This window comes from Gambusia affinis, linkage group LG07, assembly GCF_019740435.1.
Source record: "Gambusia affinis linkage group LG07, SWU_Gaff_1.0, whole genome shotgun sequence".
Classification (NCBI taxonomy): domain Eukaryota; kingdom Metazoa; phylum Chordata; class Actinopteri; order Cyprinodontiformes; family Poeciliidae; genus Gambusia; species Gambusia affinis.
This window is the reverse complement of record NC_057874.1, coordinates 8181058-8198524: the sequence shown is the minus strand read 5'-3', so window position 1 is coordinate 8198524 and position 17467 is coordinate 8181058. Positions and strand designations below refer to the sequence as shown.

At 43.4% G+C, this 17467-nt stretch overlaps 1 protein-coding gene across 5 annotated transcripts; it reads left to right on the top strand.

The window, feature by feature from the left end:
* Positions 1–297: 297 nt before the first annotated feature.
* On the top strand, positions 298–17106 carry gata2a (GATA binding protein 2a). 5 transcript variants are annotated; one of them, XM_044122772.1, is made up of 6 exons: positions 298–567; positions 6112–6518; positions 7333–7902; positions 11421–11566; positions 15076–15201; positions 15875–17106. In XM_044122772.1, exons 2-6 carry the CDS (start codon positions 6290–6292, stop codon positions 16169–16171), a joined length of 1368 nt encoding a protein of 455 aa, XP_043978707.1. In that variant the 5' UTR covers positions 298–567; positions 6112–6289; the 3' UTR covers positions 16172–17106. The 5 variants fall into 5 exon arrangements, with proteins under 5 accessions (XP_043978707.1, XP_043978704.1, XP_043978703.1 ...); XM_044122769.1 differs by having other exon boundaries at positions 312–567; positions 11409–11566; XM_044122768.1 differs by lacking the exon at positions 298–567 and adding an exon at positions 731–5892 and having other exon boundaries at positions 11409–11566.
* The last annotated feature ends 361 nt before the right edge of the window (positions 17107–17467 follow it).

Genomic DNA, 17467 nt, shown 5'->3' with positions numbered 1-17467 from the left:
TCGTCAATTTAAACATATGTTTTCGCCTAGAGTCAAAGATAGGATGATAACTAGTGCGCATGTACAGGGGGGAAAAAAGGAAAAAAAGAACGACTATTTATTGTGAATCGATGTGACACTGTTGGCTCTCCTCTTATGGATCAGGTATTACCATCCGCTGTCAGTGTCTGTATTTAACCGGGACCCGGAAGACAAGCCGCTGGCTGGCTGGCTGGCTGACGTGCCATTACGTCGGGTTGTGTGCCCGTAGTCTCTCTCTCTCATCCAGCCACACAAGTTTTTAGCTCTGTGCACAGAGAGGCTGTGCACAGAGCAGACAGGAGGGAGAGTCAGAGCGCACCGCTCTCTGCCCGGCGGATCTTACAGCCTGTTCGGAGTCCGATACTTCATTAAATTCCCTGAACCAACCGGACAGGTGTGGACACTTTTTAAAAAAATTTTTTTAATTAATCTTTCTTTCACACTGAACGTTATTATTTTTGGAGGGTCGACCAGACGGAGCCGCTTTCACTCTGGACGCGCTGTGACTTCAAAACAGCAGCCCCACGTCTTCTCTCAGTAGAAAAGGTAAGAGGTGTGTTTTAATACTGAAAGGAATAAATAATAATAATAATAATAATAATAATAATAATAATAATAATAATAATAATAATAATAATAATAATAATAATAATAATAATTAAAGATAAAGTTTGTTGAGAATTATTTATAAAGGAGGGGGAAAAATAACTACTGAATTAGGTTGGCAGGCTGCATGTTTATTTGTTTTGATTCTTTATTTTATATATATACATATATAAATTTATCCTCAAGACTTACTGTTGCAAATATTCCAACACTTACTGACAACTACATTAAAATCGATTATTTATTTATTACAATGAAGGGAAAGAATGGGCTGCGTTTTTGTCTTCAACACAATTCGGTGTTTTTAATAAATGCAAGCAATACAACAAAATAATAAGAAAAAAAAACCATATGCACTTGAAATTGTAAATATATCCCAACTATTCGCTCCGCTCACCATAGCAATGACGCGCCAGGCGGGAGTGCGCACTTTCTAATATTTCACTGTATTACCGTGCAGCATACATGCGGCCAATAACGGCACTTTTTTTTATGCGGCGCGCCCCGCGTCGCCTGCGGGAAGGGAGAAGGTGCTCCGCTCCTGGAATAAACCCCCTCGAACGCGAAAATGGTCCAGTTAATGTGTCATCAGCATTGTATTAGCGGCGACAAAAGTATTCAATTGTCACGCATTTGAAACGCATAATGACTGCGGCGGTCCTCTTTCATCAGCAGACAGAGCAATCACACCCGTACAATGGTGGAGCCGAGGCAGGGGGCGGGCTGGGGGTCTCCGCAGGCATGCATGGAGCGAGGAGCACACACACACATACACACACACATACGCGCGCGCGCGAAGACCGACACCTTGTTATACCCCTTTCAAATACCTGATGGCTGATTTGTGTATATTATTCAAGCAACATGCAATGGCGCCACCAGGGGAGGAGGGAGGGACAAAAGGCCACCAGTGTAAATTGGCCCACTACAGCCCTGATCCATGCAATCTTATAAGCACAATATTTTTATGAGTACACATTTAGTAGTATGTGTATAAAAAACAAGTTGAGGAGTTATATTGATTTCTTTATTCATTAAGTACAGATTGTTGCAAAAAAGCAAAATATGAACAGTTTTTCCATGTCTGCGTATTCTAAGGTAGGATTGAATCTGCATAGAAACAAATCATTAACTATAATGGAGTATTTTGTTTACACATATATAACCTACAAATGGTAACAGCATAATAATAGTAATAATATAACCCCATATAGTCATGTCTTTTGAAAACTCTCTGGAGGCAACCTTGATTTCACCAGTGACCAGTGAAACAACCTGCATTGTTTAGAACATTTTGCAAAACCAAAAAATGTCGCAGAACTTTTCTGCGTTTTCTTTTCTGCACCCTATGCTTTCTCCGAAATGTTATTGTTTTGCTCATTCTTAAATAAGGAAGTGGAGTGGTGCCCTCCAAGCAGCATCCAGGCCCCCTCTCTCAACGGTTTTATGGTCTTGTGTCTGGGTGCTTGTGTCTATAAAGCCCTCCCCAGCGCCCTGGCTCAATCTAATTAGCCGTGAGTAAAGGAGACAATAATGCTTCAGCTGGTTTGTGTCATTCTCTTCTCTCTGCCTCTGCTTATCTTCACAAGCCCCACTGTGGCTCTTCACATAAAGACACACACACACACACACACGCACACACACACACACACACACACACACCTCCAAGCAGCACGCAGAGCCCGGCGCTGCAGTCACACACACCTCCACTCCGGATAATGATGGATGACCGTGCCCAATGGGAACAAACAGGTAGATAAAGCCAATCCCATTTAATAACGCCGTGGATCGGAATGATAATCTTGTTGTTCATTAGCCGCTGCGGCCGCACGGCGCCGCGGACTCCCCCTCGCCGTCGCTCGCACAGGAGGCGTTATGAGGAGGATGTGTCCTCCAGCGAAGGCGTAGGACAGGGTAGCATCCTTGGGTGAAAACAATAATGCCGTGTCCTTGAGAGAGAGGGAAAGCAGCAGCGTGTCCCTCCCCTCCACTCCTCATCCTCACCTCCGACACACTCCCCCATCTTTTGTTGGGCCGCATATACAAATGGGATTAATGAAGGTATGAATTACAGAGAGCTAAATCCTGCTGAGTAATCCATTTGGCAAACACACAAACAACAATGGGCATGCGGCAGCCGCTCTCCTGAGCCTGGGCCTGCGGTGTTTAACGCAGCCCAGACAACACAGGCTGACCACTTGGCTCGGTGACACCTTACAGTATCCATATAAAGTGTCCTTTCACTACAAAACCGCAAGACCAGCAGCATCAGCAGCCACTCAGGATCCAGGCTCAAATAGAGGCGAGCCATTAGATCCTACAGGCTCAGCGATTAGCCTACTCAGAGACGCTAAATTCCTGTAAGTAATGCTTTACTGATGACTGATCAGCTATGAAATACATTCAGTTACAGGACAGAATATGAGGGTAAGAATGTTCTTATACTCACACCTGCCAAATTTTACCCTTTTCTCCCCCCTTTTCTGGAATGCAAGTTACTGTAGGCTGATGAAACAGAGACTGTTGGATTAAACTAATAATGTTGATGGAAAGATTTGAATTGGATATATTTTTGGGCACGTCTTTAAAATGTCTCTTAAACAAAAACATATTTTGTCAAACTCCACACAACAATTCCAACTTGCTAGGTTAAATTTGTTACATTTCTACTATTTATTTTGTTCATTTTTCTCGTCTGGGTTGTTCTTCCATCCTAAAAAGAAACAGGTAAGTGGTTTAAGATTAAGTTGTAAAACATTAATGTAACTGTAAGAAGTCCTGACAACGAAAGCAAAAGCTATCCTGTCAAGATAACTACTTGAGCTCAGCTTGTTAGGAAGCTGTAGCTAGTTTAGCTAGTTTAGAAACAATACTAAACAAGCTAAGGCTTGCCAGCTGTATACAAACCTAGGTTCTTGTTTCTTGAGAGAATACTCTAATTTCTTTCTCATATTTTGCCATTTTAAAATTAACAATCAGTAGGCTAAATTTCAAGATTTAGACAGGCAGATAGAAACTATATGGTATATTAAACGTAAGGACAGGAAGTGCATTGACACTGTGATTCCCCAAATTTCAAGCAAAGCAAAAATGTAAAAAGGTCATGACCCCAACTCTTGGTTCAACGTACAGGCATTTTTAACAAGCCGTTTAAAAAACAACAACAAAAAAAAAACAAAAAATGGTACAATGAGAACACAATAAGCATCAACAGCTATCATACTAGCCACCATGTTTGTCCTGTTCTTCATCTTTACAACCTTTCTAATATCCGTAAGCTCTCTCATCGTCATTTTTGGTATTTCGTAAGAGAACCTCCTGAACCCGAAGTTATGTTTTTGTGACCCCAAGTGGGGTCTCGACCCCAGCTTTAGAAGCTATTTCTCTAGCAGGTAGAACAACATCCACTGGGCTGGTACGAAACATCCAGGTGCCATGAGTTCTTACCCGAAAAACGTGGCTACAAAACAAGCAAATGATCAACATTCAAAACGGCAAGCACAAGCAATGTATTATTAAAAACCCCCAATAAGGTTGTGAAACTATTAATCCATTGTAAGTTATATGTGAAATAATCCTGTTGGTTATGGCACCAAGAATGTGGTTTCCTTAAAATTAAAGTCATTTTAAAGCTTTAAAAGTTACAAAAGTAAACTGATGTTGTTCAACTATCATTGAATGTTACATTTAAAAACTTATGCTCAACTAAAATTCTAATAAGTAATATTTAATACCCTACAAAATTCTTTTTTATAGTGTAATTTTCCTTCTGTTGCTGCCATTGCACACACCCACACTAATTTGTTGATTTTAAGAGCTGACAAGCTCATCAGCCCCCTGCCCCTGGCAACATGCCAGTGATTTAATGACTGCTGACTGACACACACGTACACACGCATTCACACACAACAACCAGGAGGTTATGATGGCTGCTCTAATGACCTGAACAGAGGCATCGTTTAATGGAGGCACTTCTACCTGCTAGGACGTCCACAGGTACCTAAAGTCTCACGTCACTCAGTCTGCTGCACATTTTCTGACTCTATGAAGGCGTCTGTGTGTCGGATAGTAAATGCCCCGGGCAACCTCCATTTTTATTTTTTATTTTTTAAATTTTTTTTGTTTGCGTCAACCACAGTTGCGAGCAACCAACCGCATGTTGCGCACTTTAAGTTTTATCTAGCCGAGGTGGGGGGAAAAAAAAGCTAAACACGCCTATCGGGGTAAACGTAACCCGCCATTTTTTTATTTGTTCTGAGTAGTTTTGAGTCCTCGCGCAGGTGAGGCCTCGCGCCAGTCTTCTGCGGCCTCCCTCGCGGCGCCCTGTGTGCACCGCGGGCGCATATGCAGAGTGGCTCCGACTGGCCGGACCCTGTTTTCTCAGGAGGAATGTCCCGCTGCTAATTAAAGACAATTAGGCCGCTCCCCGCACAATGCAAAGAAGCCCAGTTTAAGGGGGTCATAAATTCACTCCTCCCCTGTTGGTAAAAGGGGTGCTAAAATCGCTGCTTATTTACACAACAGCCCTATACAAACAATAGCACTTACTTATTATTATTCTTATTAATATTATTATGATTACACGGCTATAACACGCCCAAAGAATCGCATCTTAAAGAGTAAAACAATATATCTGTTCTCTCGACTGCTTAATGCAGGAAAAGGGAATTATTCTTTATTTGAAATTATAATAATACTGTGCAAGCAGAATTTCCTCCATACGTTTTGACGTCTGTCTTTAAGCTCTTAAAAAACGCTTCTTGGTTCTAAAAAAAAAACAAACAAAAAAAAAAAAACTTCGCTCCGTTTGAGCTTGTGGCGAGAGAGAGAGAGAGAGAGAGAAAGACAACATAAAGTGGGCTGCTGATTGATAAGTCGTTTAGTTTAGTGGGGGTTGAGGAGAAATAGAGAAATTTAAAAGCAGGGAGAAGAGAGAGCGAGCCAATTGTGGCAGCGCGCTCCGTGATTGGCGCAGAGCGACGCTCCACCCCGTCCTGACTTGATATGGGAATTTACTGGCGCCAGCCGCATCAGTCTGCGCCACATCTCATTAATGAGCCCGAGCTCTGCACGGATCAAGAGGTTTAGCACATCCAGGCTGCGTTTTGTGCATGTGTGTGTGCGTGTGTGTGTGTGTGTGAGAGAGAGAGAGAGTGGGGGTGTTTGTGTGTGTGTGTCCCGTCAGCTGATCGGAACCGCAACAGGTTGCTACTTACTGCAAACGGGACAGAACTTTTCCCCTGCTTTTCTTTTTGCAGACACGGGGTATGCTTTAAGACTCTCTCACACACTCTTTCTCTCTCTCACACACACACACAGACACAGCTGTACTCTTTACTTTGCCACAGCCGCAAGGACCCGCTAAAGCTCACTTCACGTGTCATTCGATATGAGTAGATAAAACACGCAGGACGCTCCTTGCTTTCCGCTGGAAGGAGGGATGCAGAGGTGAAAAGTTGACGCTTTATTCTCATCACTTTGCAGGTCGTCGCTGAAGCAGAAGGAGGGACGCGGCGCTATTTAAGGATTCTATTTCTAAAGCCGACAAAACAGCTGGGAACTATACACTGCAAAGAGGAGAGCGAGCTGACACGGGCCGACCGGGAGACGGAATCGGAGTGGGGTGGGAGGGAGGGAAAGAAAAAAAAGAGAGAGCCGAGCCATGGAGGTCGCAGCGGCGGATCAGTCGCGGTGGATGGCGCACCATCACGCGGTGCTGAACGGCCAGCACCCGGATTCCCATCACCACAGTCTGAGCCACAACTACATGGAGCCGATGGCGCCTTTGCTGCCCCAGGACGAGGTTGACATGTTTCTGAACCACTTGGACTCCCAAGGGAACCCTTACTACACCAACTCCCGGGCGAGGGTCACCTACAGCCAGGCACACGGTGAGGACGAGCGCGGGTTTATAGAATAAAACGAAATGTAAGGGAACTAGCGATAATAAATTATATAGTAGTCTGTGTGTCACTCAATATAATAATAATAATAATAATAATAATAATAATAATAATAATAATAATAATAATAATAATAATGAATTCAAATAGAATAATAATAATAGAAATATGTGATAAAATTGTAAAAAGCTCCTCCTTACATTTCTGGGCCGATTCACTGACATAAAAGGGATTTCTAGCAAATGACAGCGAGAGGAAAGGGAAGTATGTCACTTAACCCCTCCGTGTTGGGGCAGGGGTTCTGCAGAGAGAGAAAAAGAGAGAGAGAGAGGGAAAGAGAGAGAGAGAGAGGCACTTCCCGGATATAAAATAAAAACCGCAAATTTGCTAATAACAATCTTTAGTCCGAGAGCTGCAGCAGGGAGCAAAAGATAGCCAGCCTGTACTGTCCAGACCTGGAGCTGCTTTTATCTGCGATCAGCGGGACTTTATTGTTTTAACAACAATGGGCCTGTTGTCATTTTAGTGAAACGAGGCCTACAAAACTAGATAGTAGATCTACAATTTAAAACCGGCCTGAAAGTTTTATTTACGTCTGGAACTAAATGTCGGATTTGAGTCACTTTGAGGCTTTAGCTGGTGAGACCTTTTTAATTTTAACTTTTACAACTCGTGTCAGGATTGTTCTGCTCTTAAAGGCTGTCAAATAAAATGTGGCATATATGTTGATTGTGTTACAAAGAATTCAATAATAATTTTGTAAAAATCAAAATAATAATAATAAAACAATCTGTATTTTCAGCTCGCCTTGCTGGAAACCAGGTTTGCCGGCCACACCTCATCCACAGCCCCGGCATCCCCTGGCTGGACCCCGGGAAAGCCGCCCTGTCCGCCGCGCACCACCACAACGCATGGGCGGTCAGCCACTTTAGCAAACCCGGCCTCCACCCCGCCAGCTCCGGATACCCCTGCAGCAGCAGCGCCGGCACGGCCTCCGTGTCCTCGCTCACCCCCGCGTCCCACTCCAGCCCGCACCTCTACAGCTTCCCCCCGACCCCTCCGAAAGACGTCTCCCCGGACCCGGGCCCCACCTCCCCGACCTCCACCAGGATGGACGAGAAGGACTCGATCAAGTACCAGGTGCCGCTGACGGACGGCATGAAGATGGAGAGCTGCAGCCCGCTCCGCGGCGGCCTGGCCTCCATGAACGGCCAGGCCGCGGCCACGCATCACCCCATCCCGACCTACCCGGCCTACTCGCTCCCCACGCCCCACGAGTACAGCGGCAGCCTCTTCCACCCGGGCAGCCTGCTCGGCGGGTCTTCCTCCAGCTTTACGCCCAAATGCAAAAGCAAAGCCAGGTCGAGCTCAGGTGAGTCTCTGATGTTTTCGTTCCTCCGCATTATCAACCGATTATTAAACCAATTAAGACGATTTATATTCATATTCACCCGATCCAGCCTTTTACAGAGCGCATGCATGTTTTATCTGGCACGGTAATAATGTTGGTGTTGTTGTTGTTGTTGTTGTTAAACATGCGGATATAATTGTGTATGCATTGCCTTGAGGGTATTTGCATATTTTGTCCGAGCTCAGATTTGGACCTAAAATCCCTCCCTATGCGGTTTTTACATTTGTTTGTCGCTCTGTCAAAAAAAATAAATAAAACATCTCTCAGTCTAAGCAACATTTCCTCTCTGACACCTCTTATCTTTGTTCCGTCTCACTCTTTGCAACTTAATTTTAACGGAAGGTGGAGTGGGAGGGGGCGGGGGTGTCAGTTCAAGAAGCAATCCACTTCAGGATGAAAGCTTTCAATCCAATCACGGCGATTTAAGATTAAAAAAGGAAGTTGGATGCGCTTTAATTGTTCAACTAATCGATTATTCGTGAATATCTCAGATTCCTCTGCGTGTTTTCAATGGAACATATTATTGTGCAATTATCAGACGAGACTGACAGAACTTTGCAGCGACTCATCCGGTTCTTTAAGTTACTCCAGTCACCACAAACCGCCTAATTACTTCTTCTTCTTCTTCTTCTCTTTCGTGCCACAGACTATTTTTCTTTTCTTTTTGCCTTTTAAACGTGGCCGTTTACTGCACTTCGAAAAATAAAGCAGTCACGACTCCCTGGCTCCTGCTATATCCTGTATACCTCCGAGTGAACAAATCACGACCTCCACCCCCCTGCTCCCCCGCCCACCGCTCTCCACAGTCCTAACAAAGCCCAGGCGACAGAGTCCTGCTGTTTGTGTTTTTAAGCATGGCCTTGGCCCAATACGTCCACAGTGGTGGACCCGCTTCTCTGTGAAGATGAGAATGCATTTTGCAGAGCATTGAGTAATCAACATCGGCGCTGGTTTTTTTTCTCTCTCATTCTTTCACTTAAAAGTCTCACGGTGTTAATTATTATTATTATTTTTACTTACATGTTTTTGCGACGTTTATGGGAATTGTACGACTCCGTGTGCCCTCCACTAATGGGAAATCAAGTGAAAATAGTGATAGCACACAAAAAAAATACCAACAGCTCTTGTAATGAGTCAGTAATTTCCCCACATTGTTTCATTTGTTTTCCATCGAACAAAGAATGCATTAGCAGCTTGTTCACTACTAATACACCAGTCAGCTAGAAGTCAGATATGACTACGCTCCTTTGAAGGTCAAATTCTGGCAGATCTTATATTTTTTTGTCCATAGTTACATGCATCAAAAAAAAAAGAAAAAAAAAAAAAAAAAAAAGAAAAAAAGAGATGCACTGTGGGACAGCTTTTTGGATTTCTTTGAGTTTTGACAATTGAATATAACACAGAAAATGTGCTGCAGGTTCCTTGATAAATGACATAATTAAATAATAATAATAAAAAAAGAAATAAAAAATCAAATAAAAAAATAAAAAGTCCACCTTGGTAAATTCCAACTCTGTTTAGATCATTTCTGCAGCTGGAAAGATCTCTTCAGTTTTGTGATAATCAGTCGTCCAGAAATTGGTCGATTTTCTCTTGATTGTCTCTGATAGACGTTTGGCTGGATAAGTAAAGAAAATTTAGATAAAATAAAAATAATTCATTAAATCACAATTTTTAGTCCATAAACGCCTAAACCTACAACATTCACTTTGCACTGTTTAATAAACTAGAGATCGGAACTGGCCGATTTTTTGTTTCCATCTGTTTTTAATAAGTGATCAAAACGTCAAAAAATTGTTGTTGTTTTTTTTCCCTATATGTTTAGTGCATCAAACCCAAAGACGGCCACCATTTTCTGTATTTAAACTCCTCAACAAAAAATATGTATTTTAATCTTTTTTTTCAGCTTTATAAAAATCAGATAAACTCCAGTGACGTGAGTTTTGACACGTAAACAGACACAATCTTGCAGTATCCTGTTTTCTCTATCAAGAAACCTTCAGACCAGGTTTTATCTTAAATTTTTTATTGGAAAAAAATAAATAAAAAATCGAACCATCAGAACAGGCACGTCAGATTTCAAAGAAAATTGGCAATAGGCGTCAGCAAGGAGAAGCTTGATCGGTGCATCTCTACTGTTGACAAATTGTTCCGGATGCAGTGGTGCAATTATCAGCACTGTCATCTCTCTAAACTACACCTGGGAAAACGCTGGCCGCCCGATAATCGGAGGGAATATGAGCTGTTGTGGCAGGAGAAATGCTATAGTGTGACATTTAAAACAAGCCGGCCAGTCTGTGCCCGAGTCAGTAACACAAACATATCTGCTGTACGGCATTCAAAAAAAGAAAAAGAAAAAGAAAAAAAAGGTCTCTTATCTGTCAAACTCTCTGCCCGGTGCCTGTAATGTTGATTGACTGTTGTACAAAATGCCACAATGACATTTCAGCTGTCAGCACAAACACCTTGCAGTCCTGCGGCTTCCTGTCGAACTGACCTCAAACCAAGCGCTCTTCCCCCATTTGACTTTCTTGTGCTCGACGCGTCTTCACCCTTCCCATTTTCTTTTCTTATTTCGACACAATGCGTTGCATAAAACAGAACATAGAAGCCACGGTTGATGAATATTTGCAGCTTTAATGAGGGCCTCTTCAGTCGGGTCGCTGGACTTGTGAAACACTTAATGCATCGTAAGATGCATTAAGAGGAAGGAGAAGGGAGGTCTAAGAAAGATGCATTTCAAAAGGAGAGCCCAGCTTTGTACTCAGGTCAGATTCCATTGTGGAGCAAAGGGTGGGACTCTGGGTGTCGCTGGCTTTATAACAGGAATAATGAGATGGTGCTCTGGGGAAAAATAGGGATTCTTGAAGTGAATTGTCGGTTTAGCAATAGGCTGTTTGAAGTCAAACCTGTAAGGGAGAGATGAGGGCATGGGTGGAAGATTCAAAAAAGCAGATATTTTTTTTCTCTCTCTCTTTCTCTTTCTTTTTTACCCACAAAGAATGAGCATTTGTGGTTTGAAACCACCTCAAAGTCATTATTAGCAGCCAAGTGACATGCAAGCCTTTCGTCAAGCCCTGCGACACTGTCTGCCACATTTAATACCTCCAACTCGCACTAATGCTTCCTCTCCTGGGTGCCCACTGAGTTGATAAATAATGTAGCCCTAATTTGATGGTGTGGCTCATTCTTCTTGTTGGACACCTCTGGACATGCTCTCGCCGCCTCTGGATCGGTTTACACGGAGCCGTTTGTGTGTGACAAGCGCTCACTCTGCTACACCTGCACGCCGATGCGGACATTGTCCCCGATTCCAGGCGGATTTTCTCTTCATGTTACAGTGTCATCTGGGGTCACCCGGCGCGGGACGGCTGCCCGATAGCGCCGGACAGCTGCCACATGTGCCGCCTCCCACAGAAGGTGAACTTTTTAATTATATAAAATTTCTTTCCCTTGTCTTCCTCTTGAACTATATGCAGAGGGCCGAGAGTGCGTGAACTGCGGCGCCACGTCCACCCCTCTGTGGCGGCGGGACGGCACCGGCCACTACCTGTGCAACGCCTGCGGACTGTACCACAAGATGAACGGCCAGAACCGACCGCTCATCAAGCCCAAGCGGAGACTGGTGAGTCTCTCGTCTTTTGCTCTGCGCCCCGAAGCTGTGCTCCGAGAGCTGGCTACCCAAATATGAGCACAAAGCAGATGCCGGCAGCACAATTCCAGGAAAGTTATATTTTCCCTATGATCTTCCTGGAATTGTTTGTCCCTCTCGCCCCCCGACGATCCGCCTTCGCGGCCTGTTACAATACTGCTACTATTGCCATTGTTCCTGCTATCGTTATTGCTGGTACTTCTGATACTGTTACTGATACTGATGCCCAGGCTGCTTGAGTTAACACCATGATGGAGTCTATCTATCTATCTATCTATCTATCTATCTATCTATCTATCTATCTATCTATCTATCTATCTATCTATCTATCTATCTATCTATCTATCTATCTATCTATCTATCTATCTATCTATCTATCTATCTATCTATCTATCTATCTATCCATCTATCCATCTATCTATCTATCCATGTGCCTTTCTGGTGCTTCATCATCCTTTCCTACTTGTAAATTAGCAGTTTAACATCCATTTTCTCAAACATTTGCATATGATTATTTAAATTTATTTTCTTGTATTTGAATATGTTTATAAATTCTGGCACTAAATAGTTGCGAAAATGCTCAAATCTCATGTGTATTTTAATTTATTATCATTTACGGTGTGTAATATTTGTGTCACATTGTTTCACTATTTGTTTTGGTTCTGATTCTGATTTGGGTCAACAGACTGTATTAAAATAGGACAGATGTGAAACTCTGATCAAACTAAACTAACTCCAACCAACTTCCTGGTGGTGGGCATTGTTATTTATGACAGTATTTAGTGGTCAGGCTCCTTACAGTTGACAGTGAGGAGATAAAAAAAAAAAAGTTGGGTACAAAAGGTCTTGTTGGGTATGAATCGAGAACAGGACCATTTCATAATGAACACATGTCTGTCACCCCTTATTTTATGATTTACTATGGTTGGGTCAAATTAATAAATTACCCATACCACTAGCATCACTACTACAAATAACACAAGAAGGTCAATGTTGTTGCTTCAAATTATTCCAAAGGCTACAGTCCTGATCAAAATGTTCTCTTAAACATTAGCTGGTAATTAGTCTCGCCATTAGACGATCTGTGAAGATACTTCTGATTGGCTCTTTTTTCTGTTTATTTTTTTTTCCCACCTTCTGCCTCCATCACCTCCACGCCGTTCCTTCTCCATTAGCCCGCACTTTCCACTGTCCATGTGGCCGTGCAGCGTTTTGCATTTTCAGCTCAAGTGTTTTTCAGAGTTGTGTTCAAAGGGGCATCCAGTTGTTTCCTATCCGGATATCTGGCCGGGCCAGATAAGGAAGTCAGGCTCCCGGCTGTTTCCGCCTTCACCCGGCGCGCAGCATTCTCTGCGGCCGCGGCTGACATATACTGTAAAAGAGATTATCACAACACTGAAGGAGCCGCTTATGTGTGAAGAGACGGGCCGAGAGGGGCGGCCATTGGAAAACTAAATGGATTTACGGTCCTCCTCCTGTTTGTCATTCTGTGCGGACAGAGGTAAAATGTTAATGCGCGGTTGTTGTTTTCTTTTCTTTCTATATTTGTTTATAGAAAAAACAACACAAACGCGTATTTTGTGGAATAAAAAAAGAGCATAGATGTTAGTGAACCGCCAACTCACCTGAAATTGATATAAAAGGGAAAAACCTGAATGCTGCGTGGATTTAGAGAGAAAGAGAGAGAGAGAGAGAGAGAAAGAGAAAGAGAGAGAAAGAGAAAGAGAGAAGAGAACCGGAGGGGTTCGTGCGTGTTCGCTTAATGTTTCTCATTATGCGTGGAGAATTGATCCGCAATGGATGCGGGGGCGCATTGTCGGCGAGGACGGCGGCTCCGCTTACACAACCTGTAGCGCAGCTTCTCCTGGATCAGGGCGCGCGCACTGGGACCCAACCGGGTCCTCCATTGCGAACTGGTAATAACCGGTTACGTAATGCAACGCACAAATTACCTGCAGCGACCCACTGGAAAAATTTAGATTGTGCGAATAAACGGGTAGACATTTGCGGAGCAATATATATGTATAAATATATATTTTTATAGATTATTGTAAGAATGTGCGGTGACATTTCATCCTCCCAAACTTATATGTAATAGCTTAAAAAAAAAAAGCCACTTCGTACATATGTACATATAGGTTGGCTTCTCTATGTACTGTTGTCATGGAGATAAAGACTCGGACCGTCACACACGCATGAATCTAATTAGCTGCATGTTATTTTCATACGTGACATAATATATTTTCCACTAATTGTGATTCTAGATCTTTTTTGAGCCCCCTGACATAATCACCTAACAAACTAATCGGAACTCTAAGAAAAATTTAGCAACAAATATTTGTTGAGGTCACATGCCTACATTTCAGTGCAGTAAACGACGACTTAATGCAGAAAATCAATGTCAATCTCTGCTTGTTGTCGAAAAGTCAATATTTAACCACGAACACCGCAGAAGACGAAATAGCGAGGGGTGTCAAAAATAATCAGCACCCAGAACTCCCACATATGGCTGCCACAACCAATGTTAACTGGTTGTACTACAGGTAGCTGAAAATCAGCTACATTTAAATGACTTTAGTGGAACAACACGTGTTGCTTCATAATATATGAAAATCAATGCAACAGCAAAAGTGCTTAAAATGGTTTTATTGGTACATGAGTATGAAAGTGAACAAAACTAAATAGGAAGAAATGACAAGGTGTGTACAAATAGCAGGCTTGAAGGGGAGAAAGGGAGAAACCTCAATAATAATAATAATAATAATAATAATAATAATAATAATAATAATAATAATAATAATAATGGTACGGATTAATTGATGCAGTCTCTGTATGGAAAATGATGACCACAGGTGTTTTTGGAGCACGCCCTCAAAACACTGAACATTTGTGATTTTTGGATTTTTGATTTTATTTTTTTGTAATTGTTATTTAAGAATTTGTGTCTCCTTCGTTTTTATTTGAAACAAAAGGTCATCTTGAAAACATAACATTTTGTTGACATTGTTGCTTCCATTCAAATTTAGCAAAACAAAGACTTCGGTAAGCCCCTTTGATCAACTCCAACCACATGCAGACTTTAATAGCGCTGTTTTTAACCAGACAGCTTTTTAGACGTGTGCTTTCTAAACTTGGGGCAAGAAACCAACAAATGTGAGGTCCCGGGTTCCTCTTCGTAAGTCAAAGTAAACGGGGACAATTAGTTTAAGACCACCTTCAAAAGAGATGGAAACAGTGCATGCAAATCGATAAATAAAAATATATTTCCAGTAGTGATGTGTAAAGATATTATTTATAGTTTCACAGTCAGCCGATAGGGTCAGAAGTTTACTGTTGTTTTGCAGGTTGGAGCCGCTGCTTTAGAGAACAGACACTCTTAACCACATGTTGCCCAGGGGTGTTGCGCCTAAGCTGACCAGTTCATAACAACATAACGGAGCATTATTTACAATGTTTACGTTCGCTCTGTCTGCTCTCCTCAGTCTGCTGCCAGACGTGCAGGCACCTGCTGTGCGAACTGCCAGACCACCACCACCACCCTGTGGAGGCGCAACGGGAATGGAGACCCGGTGTGTAATGCTTGCGGCCTCTACTTCAAACTACACAACGTAAGTAAGCTTAGAGAGTGGACACACACACTCACACAAAGACTTTCACCCAAGTGTGGAGTTTTTGGGGGGGGCGAAGGTGGTGCTTAACTGGTTAAGTGGGCGGACAGCGTGTATCGATTTAGGACTGTGCAAGCAGAGGCTGCTCACCCTGTCGTGCAGAACCCACACCGGTCGTCTCTTTTTATTAATCCGTCGTTGTTTCAATGGGGGGCGTTACTCCCCGGAGAGGCTGCCGGGTGGGACTGTCATTCAGTGTAACGGCGTCGGTTACACTGATGAGGATTTGTCTGAGGCTGCTCCTTTCACACCCAGCCTGTCCTCGTCCCCATGAATTCATATTGACCAGGAAGGTTCTGTTTGGCTCAGACAATTAGACAAAAGCTAAAATAAAACGCCCCTGACTGGCCCCAGAATGCAGCCAGTGGACATGCAAAGCAGCTGCTCATTATTTATGGGGTTTACTTTACACTGGTACAATTCATGAAGGGCAACTGCCATGACAGAAATGCCATGTACATGATAATTGGCGGCAAGTGAGAGATCCCGGCTGACATTTTCGGCCGAAGTTAGAAGGCAAAAAACAACCTTGAAGCACAATGATGTAGCATTCACACTGTCAGAGCAGCTTTTGTTTGGCGTGCCTTGAGCTAATGTGCCCACTCCTCAACAGGTCAACAGACCCTTGACCATGAAGAAGGAAGGCATCCAGACGCGCAACCGCAAGATGTCCAGCAAGTCCAAGAGGAACAAGCGGGCGGGGGACGGCTTTGACGAGCTCTCCAAGTGCATGCAGGACAAGGCCTCGCCCTTTGGAGGGCCCGGCCTCACCAGCCACATGACCCACATGGGTCACCTTCCGCCCTTCAGCCACTCGGGACACATGCTGCCCACTCCCACGCCCATTCACCCGTCATTCGGTCACCCGCACCACTCCAATCGGTCGCCGGTCTGGGCCGAGCCTCACTGAGGTCGTCCCTCTCCGCCCCGCGGGACGCAGGACCCACCCCATCTCCACAGACACTAAACGGCGGACTTGTGTCCTGTACAGCGGATGATCGGAGCGCAGCGGCTTTCAGTTGGACTCAGTGACCGAGGGCCTCGTCAGGCCACGGCCTCGCCGAGAGGGGGTGGCCGTCGCGAACTTTTGCGGACTCTGTGAAGAGCTAATGCGACGAGGGGTTTGTCCGTTCCACCCACCTCCTCCGTCCCCTGGGGCGAGTCGGGCTGACAGGAGAGGAGTGAATGGAGAAGCTTGTCATTCTCTTTTTTTTTTTTTTTGCTTATTTTTACTAAGTCACTTTGGTACCCCCCTCTCCCTGACCCTGTAACAGGAGACTCCAGAGAGGGCCTGAAAACAACCGCTGTTTCTCACCTCATGATCATACCGTCATACCCCGAGATACGTGCACCTCGTCTGTCCCCGCACTGTTGTTCAGAACTGCCGCCATCACACACACACACACGCGCACACACACGCAGACGGACTCCATGGTGCTGGAAGCTGTCTTACAGGCAGAACTGCTGAAAGGCAACAACCAACCAGTGCTCTCTTCACATGCTGGATTGTGCACCACAGAGCTCACCTGTTTTTCATAACTGTTTTATGGGAAAAAGAAAAAAACAACAAAAAAAAAACAACAACACAGTAAATAGAGTGTTTATAAATGCTTAATTGCTATTATTGTTGTTATATTTGATGTTATAATTATTGCTACGATAATTTATTTTCACTCTTTAAACTTTCACCGGACACACATGGAAACGTATGATTTTAATTACATGGTTATTACGTAAAGAAAAACACTGACCTGTCTTGGGCGAATAAGAGTCCCTGAGCTGTACGTTTTTATCATTTTTTTCCATCTCACAAAGAAGAGAAAATAAAGTTTAATACTGAAGAAACGTATGTCTCTATGATTCTTACAGGTGTGCGTCCTAGCAAGCAGAGTGGAGAGAAAAACAGAGATGAGGAACAAAAAAAACAAAGTGAAGGAATTTCACGTGTTTTTTTAAAGAGGCTGCGATTTTCAATCGGGTCGCTTTGCAAAAGTATTCACACCCTTTGAAAATGATTTGGTGTGATTGTATGTGCAAAAAGCAAAACAATGAAGCACGCATTTTTGAGCTGGAAGGTTAATCATGAATGTATTTCCAATTTTCCAACAAAGGAAAGAGTGAAAACTGTACTGTGTCTTTGTATTCTGTCCAAACTTGTGTTGTGACGGAACAAGCTTTGCCACATTGAATGAACAACAATCCTTAT

What these genes read in the sequence shown, in the direction of transcription:
- gata2a (XM_044122769.1), top strand. Translation starts at nt 6,290, where the DNA reads ATGGAGGTCGCAGCGGCGGATCAGTCGCGGTGGATGGCGCACCATCAC. An exon ending in CACCTACAGCCAGGCACACG is followed by an intron (nt 6,519 to 7,332) that starts GTGAGGACGAGC and finishes CTGTATTTTCAG; the next exon opens with CTCGCCTTGCTGGAAACCAG. An exon ending in TCAAGCCCAAGCGGAGACTG is followed by an intron (nt 11,567 to 15,075) that starts GTGAGTCTCTCG and finishes TGCTCTCCTCAG; the next exon opens with TCTGCTGCCAGACGTGCAGG.